The sequence below is a fragment of the Phocoena sinus genome, chromosome 14, assembly GCF_008692025.1.
Source record: "Phocoena sinus isolate mPhoSin1 chromosome 14, mPhoSin1.pri, whole genome shotgun sequence".
Taxonomy (NCBI): domain Eukaryota; kingdom Metazoa; phylum Chordata; class Mammalia; order Artiodactyla; family Phocoenidae; genus Phocoena; species Phocoena sinus.
The window spans coordinates 39,326,869-39,338,099 of record NC_045776.1 but is presented as its reverse complement, the minus strand read 5'-3'; the positions used below and the strand labels follow the sequence as shown (position 1 = coordinate 39,338,099).

Sequence of the window (11,231 nt, the reverse complement as noted above, 5' to 3'; positions counted from 1 at the left end):
ATCATCAAGAAATAAATGAATAGAGGCTTTATCTCACCGGTATTTAAGTGAACTAATGACCTTCGCCTTTTCACTCATCCAGTTTGACCCAGTTCTCTCACATATTGATGCTGGGAATGTGAATTGCTACAACCTTTTTTGAATGATCTAGCAAATTAAAATATGGATATCATTCCACTCAGTGATTTCTCTTTTAGGAATTCAGACAAAAGAAATAAAAAGCATTAGCATATACAAGATATTTGCTGGTATACTAGTTGAACTAGCAAAGAACTGAAAAAAAATTGAATGTTCATCAATAGGAAAATAAATTATGGTTCATTACATTTTGTAATATTGTCAGCTATTAAAAAGTACATGTGAAAAAAAAAAAAAAAAAAAAAGTACATGTGAGGGCTTCCCTGGTGGCGCAGTGGTTGAGAGTCCGCCTGCCAATGCAGGGGACACGGGTTCGTGCCCCGGTCCAGGAAGATCCCACATGCCGCAGAGCGGCTGGGCCCGTGAGCCATGGCCGCTGAGCCTGCGCGTCCGGAGCCTGTGCTCCGCAACGGGAGAGGCCACAACAGTGAGACGCCCGCATACCGAAAAAAAAAAAAAGTACATGTGAGAACTGTGTATACTGGAGAGATGTTTGTGGCCTGTTGTTAAGGAAAAAGGCAAGTTATATCGTAAAGGACTAACATTCTATTTTTGGTTTTTGTGTATGTCTTCTTGTTGTTGTTTGTGTGGTGATGGCGATTGGGGATATTTATACATTCATACAAGTGCTTACATGTTGAAGGTCATAGAAGGAGAAGAGACCCAACTGCTAATGTTGATCACCTCACAGAAGCAGGATGGAAAGGTGGGAAGAGCAGACGTAATAACTTTTCTTCTGAAAAATTAAAATATGTCTATATAGGGGTAAATATATAGTTTCTCTTTACAAACTTTTGCATCATTTGACTCCTTCCTGAACTTAAAAATGAAGGATAAATAAGGGTTTAGTATCCAGAATATTTTTTTTCCTTTTTTTTTTCAGAATATATTTTTTAAAAACTCTAACAACTCAACAACAAAAGGCAAATAATCCAATTTAAACATGGGCAAAGAAGTGGAACAGACATTTCTTCAAAGATATACAAATTGCCAACAACACGTGAAAAGATGCTTAACATCATTAGCCATTAGACAAATGCAAATCAAAACCACAAAGAGGTGCTACTTCACACTACTAGGATGGTTAGAATTAAAAAACCAGAAAATGAGTGTTGGTGAGGATGTGGAGAAACTGGAATCCTTGTTAAAAATGGAATTATAGTAAAACCCAGCAATTTCACTGCTAGGTATAAATCCAAAAGAATAGAAAACAGATACAGCAGCAAATACATGTTCAAGTTCATAGCAGCATTATTCACAATAGCCAAAAGGTAGAAACAACTCACATGTCTATCAATGAATGAATGGATAAACAATACATGGTACATACATACAACATAATATTACTCGGCCATAAAAAGATATGAAGTTCTGATATAGGCTGCAAAGTGGATGAACCTCAAAAACATTATACTAAATGGAAGAAGCCTCACACAAGAGATTCCATGTATGATTCCATTTATATGATATGTCCAGAATAGGTAAATCCATAGAGACAAAAAGCAGACTAGTGGTTGCCAGGGGCTGGGAGGGAGGGAAGAATGGGGAGTAACTGCTAATGGGGTACCGGTAGGCTGATAGAAATGTTTCCAAACTAGTAACAGTGGTGTTTGCACAACACTGCCATTGTACTAAACATCGCTGAGCTGTTCACCTAAAATTGGTTAACGTTATGTCATGTGAATTTCAGTTGACGGAAGTTAGGAAGGAAGCTCGAGGCCTCGCTTCTCCCAGCTGCCCCCTGCGGACCGCGCTTCCGCCCGCCGCGGCCCAAGTCAGTACCCCAGCCCGCAAATTTAGAGGGCGACGGGGGCTGATGAAATGACGACAGGGGTATGGTAAAGGAGGCTACCAGACAAAGACGGAGAGGCGGGCGGCACCCTCGGCTCCTGACGCTGCCACCCCTGCCCAGTCAAGCTGCTCCGCCCACACAAACGTCAGAGGTGATCGCCACCTCGCCCGCGGGGACGGGGTGGGACCCGGGGGGCGGGGTGGGACCCGGGGGGCGGGGCCAACGGCGGGGGGAGGGTCGCCTGCGCGCCGGACCGGACGTGAAGGCACCGGAACCCTTCAGCCTAGGGCACCTGTTTCCGGAGGAAGCTCTTATCCCGACGTCAAAGTCCGCCACGTTGGGAATCCGGTTTCCGGAGTTTCTTTTTGTGACTGGGTCTCAGCGGTGGAGAGGTGGCGGTGGCTATGAGGCAGAAGCACTACCTTGAGGCTGCGGCGCGGAAACTACAGGATAGCTGCCCGGGCCAGGCCCGCTATCTCCTGTAAGAGAGGGAGGGAGGGGGAGCGGGAGGCTAGCCGCTAGAGGGTGTTTCCTTGTCCCTTATGAGTCTCTTTCTCTTTTGCAGCTGGGCCTACGGTTCGTCACACGGTAGGGAGGACGCCCGTTGGTTGTGGGTCAGGCTGTCGTCGCCCCGCTCGCCTTCATTCCCCACAACACTCAGGATGATCCAAAAGAATCGGATCGACCCACTGCCATAATAAACCCCCTCGAGAGGCTTCTCAGTTTCGTAAAAAATCCAAATTCCTTAACGTGCCTTATCTTGCCTGACCTATTAGCGGCATTTGACGCATTGATCTGGCTATTCGAAATAGTTTTCTCACTTGGCTTCCGGACCATCACAAAGTTCACCTCCTACCTCTTTATCCAGTACTTCTGTTTTGCTGGTTTCTTCTAATTTCCCCAACTTACAAATGTTGGAGTGTCCCAAGACTCATCCCTTGGACGTTTTTTCTAGCTACACTCAATTCCTTGGTGACAGTTTTTCATCCACTCTCATGGCCTTTAAATTCTGCATACTGAGGACTTACAAATTTATATCCCCAGTCCAGACCACTCCCGCGAATCCTAGGCTCATCCAGATACGTTGACAACTTTTTTTGAATATTATGCTAGGCGAAAATTCAAGCTTTATCCCCCAACACGACAACCCGCCTCCTCCAGTTATTCCCATTTCAGTAAATGGTAACCCCATCCTTAAGAATTAGCCCCCAAACCTAGGAGCCACTCTTGACTCACTAACAGCCGCCTTCCTCCCCAAGCCAGTACGCCAGAAATCCCAATGGCTTTAAAATATATCCAATATCTAGCCACTTCTCTCCACATCCAACTTACCACCGTGGTCCAAGCCATCAGTTTCTCTCCTGGATTATTGGCAATAGCTCCCATGCATTTCTACAGTCCATTCTCAATCTAGCAGCCAACGTGAGCCTAATAGAAACCTAAGCTAGATCATGTCACTTCTCTGCTACCAACTCTGAAATAACTGCCCATCTCAGAGTAAAAGTGAAAATCTTTTAAAGGGACTTCATGGCCCTATGTCATAGGTCTGCATTACCTCTCCGACCTGCTCTCCCTTTTGTTCACTGAACTCCAACCACTGCCAGGCCCCTGTGCTGTTTCACGGCCTTTGCACCTGCCCTTCTACCTGGAAATCTTACCTCACATATCTCCTTGGATTCTTCCTTCACTTCCTTCTGGTCTCTTGCAAATGTCACCCCACAAAGCCTTCACTGGCTGCCCTATTTAAGATTATAGCAGCTCCATCGCTACGCCCCATTCCCCTTTTCCTGTATTTCTTTTTTCTCCCCAGCACTTAACATTTGGCATTGTTGTATTCATTGTCTCTCTGCATGAATTGTCCTTTGTTCTCTGTGGTATTTCCCACACCCAGAACAGTGCTTGGCACTTAACTGTCACTCAGTAAATATGAATGAATTTTACATTTGGCAGAGCTAAGTTACGAACATGGTCTTTGGCTTTTTGTAGTGCTGTCTATCCCTAGCACTTAACACAGGGCTCACCAATAAATATTTATTGAATAACAGATAGTGTGCCCACCTTCCTTTTTAGCAGCATCACCTTCACACCTCACCTTTCCCTAAATAACCATGCTTGCTTTTTCACTGTACTTGTACCTGAAAGCCCGTTACCAATGATAGATGCCATTTCCAAATACAGATAAGAGTTTACAGTCACCTGTGATGACTTTTTTCAAGCCTGTTGGAAGTGTTTCTGGCTAGTCTATGCAGAGTTTAATAATTTTCAGGGCATTTAAATCATATTCTGTTGCAGTTTTTACCAATCTTATCTTTATTTGTTTAGGGCTCCCCAAGAGCGTGAGTTCTATAAAGGTAGCAACTCCTTTACTTCCATATTTATGTCTCCACAGCCTAGCATGGTAGATGATCAGTGAATGCTTTCTTGATTGCATAAAGGTCCTGGGGCAAGTCTGTTGTCCTGTTACCTTGTACTGCAGACAAAGCCCAGCTCACAACCACAAAATTGTGCTAATTGTTGTAAAAAGAAAAGTCACAATATAATTTGTTATTTTGTGATAAATGTGTTTGTAAAATTGATGAGAAATACAGCCTTTTTTACTTGGTAGCAAGTAATGAACAATGTAGCAAAGGGTGGGGACTTACCTATCTGTTGCTAAAAGGAGTGAATGGATAGAATTATAGTGTTTTATAAAATAAATTATTGCTGATTTATGTTTTTGTAAATTCTCATATTTTGAGTGTGTGCTTAAGGAAAATGTATATTTGCTTGTATTAAATAATGTACTCTTTTGCATTTATAATATTGATAGTTTACAGTAACAAAATATTCTGTTTGCTGACTCATGAGTTTCATTTGTATAATTTTAGATGATAAAAGCACTTTTGAAGGAACGTGTCCATACTGTTTCCAGTTGCTGGTTCAGGATAAGTCTCGAGTACGTCTCAAACCCAAACCCAAATTGACACCCAAAATACAGAAACTTCTTAATCGAGAAGCAAGAAATTATACACTCAGTTTTAAAGAAGCAAAAATTTTGAAAAAGTACAAAGACTCCACAAGTGTATTGGTAAGATTTCAATTCCAGTATGTATAAGTAAACCAGAATTTTCTTTTCTTTCACTTAAGATGAGGTTAAGAATTAGCCTGAATATAACTCAGAGGTTTGTAGTAGTATATTTAGATTGTCAAAATATATACATAGGATTTCTTTCTAGTGATTACTGTTTCATCAAGAGTACAGCTTATTTTTGTTTTTCACAATTACCTAAAACCAAACATCGTGAACTCTCAATTGCCCAGATCTTATTGCTGAGCACAGTTATTTTCACAAAGTTGAGAATTTCTTGAGCTCACCAGTGTGACTTCACCTGAACTGCAGTTACCACTAAATTATTTTTTCAGCTAATGGTTCCTTTCTTTGAACAGCAGTATGTATTAGATATACATAAGGCTCTTGCCTTATGTATTAGGTACCAGTGTTACTTCTTCAGTCACCTCCGCTCCATGTCAGAGTATGTATTTAAATTTATGCCCAACAAAGGTAAGTGCATCTTATGTTCATTCATCAAACATTTATTGAGGATCTATCTTATGCCAGACAACGCTGTGTATTGGGGATGTTAAGTGCAATAAAACAACCAAAAGCAAATTACTCGGTTTACTGTATAGAGACCAGTATCAGATACACTTTATCTGCATGTTTTGTGTTAACATTTATCAACTATTCGAGTGCTTGCTTACTACCAGGCACTGTGCTGGGCATTCTGGACATTATGACAGATTATGTCTGGCCCAAGACTACAGTTGGTAATAACTTAGATTGGAACTGCCATATTTAGGAGTTTACCATAATTGGACAGGTAGATGAATTTTGCTTTGTCATAAAATTGATTGTTTATAGAAAGCATAAAGTAACCTAAATAGACCTCTGTAAATGCATTTTTACCTGCTCATGAACATCAGAGTACTTCTCAGCTAAACTAGTTTCTGTTAATTTTGTTGAGGCCTGGGCTGAATCCTGTGCCTTGTGAGTCAGATATGTAGAAGAAAGGCATTTAGCTATAAAATGAACCATGTGTTGAAAAATGAATCCTGAAAAGAAAGTCAACCTCTATCGCTAATGAAGTGAAGAAGTATGAGAATGTGAGGATTCATTTGATTGGTTTTATAAATTGCTTTAGACCTGTATTTACAGGAATAAAAGGTTTGAAAGAGTCAGTTAAATTTTCAGTGATATTTTGCCATTGTTGTATTGGGAAAAGGCTTGGAGTTTGTCTGCAAAAAACTGCTAAATGTCTACTATTGTTATAAAGAACAACTTTCCAGATGCTAAAGGGTATCATTCCCAGTCTCCTCCATTCCCCGCCAAACACGGTTTTACATTGAGAAAGTAAAGACTTTATCATCTTTAAAAAGGTGTTTTAAATTATATACAAATGTTTAGCCATTGACTTTTTATTGAAGATTTTCTTTTAAATTTGTGTCTTGTCTGGTTCCTGCTGCTAGTTTACAAGCTTGCTGAGGGCAGCCTTTGTTACTCACCCTGTAGTACCTGGTTTAGTCCCTTATGTATATGAATTTAATGAGCATGCAGTTTATTGGATTAAATTACAAGAGAAATCAGACCCACTATTTCTTCTTTTTATGGCAGTTGATTACTTGTAAAACATGCAACAGAACAGTTAAACATCATGGTAAAAGTAGAAGCTTTCTATCAACATTGAAGAGCAATCCTACCACTCCTGCGAGTAAACTCAGCCTAAAGACCCCAGAGAGAAAGACTCTAAGTTCTGCAAAACTAAATCATGATATGTCTGGTTCCAAAGCCAAGAGCCCAGCATTGATTTTCAGGTATCTTAATCCATTAAGTTATTTAAATTACCAGTGTTAACCCATGAGTTCTAATTTCTCTGTTAATACACTCCCTGAAATTGCCATGCAGTTGAGGAAGTCATCACTGCACTGACTTCCAGGTGTGTTCCTCTGCTTCCAGTCTCTCCCTGGACCTGTCCCCAGCTGCCTATTAAATATATCCACTTCCCACCCCTACATGTCCCCACAGGTAACTACTCAAACCTGCCCATCCTCCTAAGTTCTTTATTCTGTAAATGAACATGCCCTTCTAGACATTCTGACCTGAAATGGTGAGTATAGTTGACAATCCTACTTGCTCAGTCTTGGTCCAGTGAGTCGCCAGTTTCTATCCATCCTGCTTCCAAGGTGTCTGCAGCTATTCTTTCCTTTTTCTCCCTGCTGCTGCTGTCTGTTCAGGTCATTATTCACTCTTTGTCAGGACTACTACAATACTTCCCTGAGTCTTCCTGCTCCTAGTTTCAAGTGCTTCTAATCTGATATTTTTTATTTTTATTTTTATAAATGTATTTATTTGTTCACTTATCTTTCACTGCGTTGGGTCTTCATTGCTGCATGCAGGCTTTCTCTAGTTGTGGCAAGCAGGGGCTGCTCTTCGTTGTGGTGCATGGGCTTATCCTTGCAGTGGCTTCTCTTGTTGTGGAGCATGAGCTCTAGGCTCACGGGGTTGCTTCTCTTGTTGCGGAGCGCGGGTGCTGGGCATGAGGCCTTCAGTAGTTGTGGCACATGGGCTCAGTAGTTGTGGCTCATGGGCTGTAGAGTGCAGGCTCAGTAGTTGTGGCATGTGGGCTCAATAGTTGTGGCACGTGGGCTGTAGAGCGCAGGCTCCGTAGTTGTGGCGCACGGGCTTAGTTGCTCCACGGCATGTGGGATCTTCCCGGACTGGGGCACGAACCCGTGTCCCCTGCCTCGGCAGGCGGACTCTCAACCATTGCGCCACCAGGGAAGCCCCGACAGGCGGATTCTTAACCACCGTGCCACCAGGAAGTCCAAAAGCACAGTTCTGATTAGAAGCTTTAGCACCTCACTCTGTAGCATATGGAACAAATACTCCATTATGGATTTCCAGCCCCCACTACCTGGCACCAATCTGTCTGCCTCTCTTACTTGCCTTAATTCATCTTATGTGTCAGCAAAACTGAACCACTCAGTTTACTTTCCTGCTCTAAACCTTTGTTCTTGCTGTTTCCTGTATCAGAAATTCCTGTGGAAATCTAACTGAATAGGGATTTGTGAAATGATACTAAGTTAACTGTGTGACTGGGCACATGTTTTATTTTTAATAATCCTCAATACACTCTTCACTATGCTAATCAATAAATTTAGCTCCATAGAAACTGTGAAAGGAATTTTTAAACAAACATTTTGTTACAAAAGAGTCTGGTAGTTTCTTGAAAATCAATAACAAAATTCAGCAAGGACTGGATTATTTGTTTTTACTGAATTGAGGTTTTTTATATTGGGTTTGACATTTAAAATTTCAAGTCCAGTTTTCTCTATATTCCTAGTTATTTTGATGTTTGATACAATAGGAATTCATCATGGAAGTTTCTACTTTATTGGACATGTGCAGATAAAAGAACATTTGGCATAGTTAAAATAATTCAATTGCATTTAGACCAGACTCCTTCTTAGATATATGCAGGAAAGAGAAAGCTATTTCACATTTATCATGGATGGGGAGTCAGAAGAGGAATGAGACTGACAAATCCCAAATATTGTTTGGGGGGATGAACACAATTAGAAGGAAGGAAATAGAACAAGGCATAAATACACACATACCAGATGGGGAATCATCTATTCAGTGGATATTTTTAGAGGGCGTCCTCTGTGCTTGGCACTGTTAAAAAGCACTGGAATATACAGTTAGTCATACAAAGTGTCTGCCCCATGGAGCTTATACTGTAGGGGCGAAAATACAATGGAATGGTACCTATATGTGTAGGTTGATATTCTTCATTTTTGAGAAAGAAGTGGTCTTGAGCTGTGAAGAAAAAATATGTTTTTAAAGTCCTTGCTTAGAACTGTCATGAATCTTGGTGTCAGACTTACAAGGAACTCAGACCTGATGACACTTTGCCTTTAGCTTTCTCTTTCAGGTGGTGAAAGAAGCTTCCAGAACCACCCATTATACCTCCTAAATGTTGCCCGTAGCCTGTTTAGTGAGGAGATTTTTAAATAAAATTGGAATGACTTTGCTGGGTACAGCCACTGCTCATATATGGCCATAATTATGGAACAGTAGAAAACGATTCTAGTAGCAGGTATCTAGGCTAAGAAGGAAGAACTGTTGTTTGTCAGTATACCTAAGTGTGGCTTTATGTTTCTTTTCAGAACAGCTAAATCTGGACAGTCAACAACCATTTGCTCCTCAAAGAATGTTAGCAAAACAAAGAAACACTTCTCTCAACTAAAAATGTTGCTTAGTCAGAGTGAATCTGAAAAGAATCCAAAGGTGGACTTCAGAAATTTCTTGTCTTCTTTGTAAAGGATGGACTATGAAAATAAGAAATGTTTAATGTAATTTCTGAAACTAAAGTTAGTCAGAAAACCTACTTTTTAAAGAACTTATTTATTCTTAAAATACATGGAAACTAGGGTTCAAGAGCAAACTTTTCTTGGCATTCTTCAGTGTTTATGGAGAAAATACCTCATTAGAATGAAACTGAAACCTGCCTACCTCACCAGGTGATTGTGAGGATCAAAAATATATGAAAGGTCCTTGTAAGTAGTAAAGATATATATGGAATTGAGTGGTTATATTATTATTTTCTCCTCCCTTAAGTTTTCATTATGTCATTTTCTTTCATAAGGAAATTGAGATCTTTATGAGAGGTGTGCTTACTCCTTTCTAGGTGTCTGTAACCTTATTGATAATTCAGAAAAACAATAAAGTATAATATTTCACCATAAGTGGCATTTCATTTGCTCTGGTGAAGACTTATTTTTAGGTCTAAAATTTATATCAGAACATAACATGGGGAGGCAGAGTCAAGATGGTGGAGTAGGAGGACGCAGAGTCTGCGTCTCCTCACAACTAGGGCACCTACCAGATGCTGGTGGGGGACCTTGACACCCAAGGGTATGGCAGGAACCCCCAAAAGATAAGGCAGAACATGGGCGGGGGAGCGAGGGGGGAGGAGAAGTAGAGGTGGAATGGGACTGGCACCCCTGAGGGGTGGCGGTAGGGGAAGGGTTCCCATGCCTCGAGAGGCCCACTCGCTGTGAGGGGATCAACAGGGATGCGGAGAAGCCCTCGGGGATTCAGAGGATCGGAGGGGAGCACAGCTAGCATTTCCCCTGCCCACTTGGGCCCCAGGGAGCCTGCTGGGGTCACGGGCCTTGTCCTCCACCCTCCAGGGCCCCCTCTGGCTGTGTGGGGGCATTGGAGGATGGGGGAGGAAGAGTAGAGGTGAATGGGGATGGACCCTTGGGGTATGAGGATTGGGGGGGAACATAGCTATCATTTCCCGCACCCACTTGGGCCCTGGCGAGCCTGCTGAGGTCCTGGCCCTGATACTCTGCACTCTGAGGCTGGCAGCACTCCAGGGCCCCATCCAGCTGTGCTGAGCCTAAGCCCCGCCCCCCACTTGGGCCTTTTCTGGCCCCGTGGGTCCTAAGCATAGGCCCCAGCCCCCTGCCTAAACCCCCCACCCTTGCCTAAGCCCCACGCCCTGCCTAAGCCAAGGCCTTTTCTGGCATTTTTTTTTGGCTATTGTGGTTCTGTTTTCTCTTCCAGTTGTTGTTTCATTTAAACTTTTATTGTTTCTAATATATCTGTTAGTTTTCTAATTTTATTTTATTTCTTATTCTTTGTTATTGTTATGCGCCATGTTGGGTTTTTTTTTTTTTTTTTTGCTGCGTGGCATGCGGGATCTTGGTTCATGGGCCAGGGGTCAGGCCTGAGCTCCTGTGGTGGGAGCACTGAGTCTGAACCTCTGGACTAACAGACAACCTCAGACCCCAGGGAATATTCCTTGGAGTCAGGTCTCCCAGAGTTTCTCATCTTGCACCAAGACCCAGCTTTACCCACTGCCTGCAAACTCCAGTGCTGGAAGCCTCATTCCAAACAACCAGTAAGACAGGAACACAGTCTCACCCATCAAAAAAAATGAGATGACAAAAAAAATATACTACAGATGAAGGAGCAAGGTTAAAAACCTACAAGACCAAATAAATGAAGAGGAAATAGGCAAACTACCTGAAAAAGAATTCAGAGTAATGATAGGAAAGATGATCCAAAATCTCGGAAATAGAATGGAGGCACAGACTGAGAAAATACAAGAAATGTTTAACAAAGACCTAGAAGAACTAAAGAACAAACAGAGATGAACAACACAATAACTGAAATGAAAAACACACTAGAAGGAATCAACAGGATTATAACAGAAGAACAAATAAGTGAGCTGGAAGATAGAATGGTGGAAAT

At 41.8% G+C, this 11,231-nt stretch overlaps 1 protein-coding gene across 3 annotated transcripts; it reads left to right on the top strand.

The window, feature by feature from the left end:
* The first annotated feature begins 2,259 nt into the window (after window positions 1-2,259).
* C14H18orf21 (chromosome 14 C18orf21 homolog) lies at window positions 2,260-9,715 on the top strand. Of its 3 annotated transcripts, none has more exons than XR_004345470.1 (5): window positions 2,260-2,411; window positions 2,496-4,281; window positions 4,798-4,997; window positions 6,582-6,781; window positions 9,137-9,715. XR_004345470.1 is itself a non-coding variant. In XM_032603283.1 (5 exons), the coding sequence occupies exons 1-5, from the start codon at window positions 2,335-2,337 to the stop codon at window positions 9,288-9,290; spliced, it is 654 nt and encodes a 217-aa protein (XP_032459174.1). In that variant the 5' UTR covers window positions 2,271-2,334; the 3' UTR covers window positions 9,291-9,715. The 3 variants fall into 3 exon arrangements, 2 of the variants coding, with proteins under 2 accessions (XP_032459174.1, XP_032459173.1); XM_032603283.1 differs by having other exon boundaries at window positions 2,271-2,411; window positions 2,496-2,518; XM_032603282.1 differs by having other exon boundaries at window positions 2,286-2,411; window positions 2,478-2,518.
* The last annotated feature ends 1,516 nt before the right edge of the window (window positions 9,716-11,231 follow it).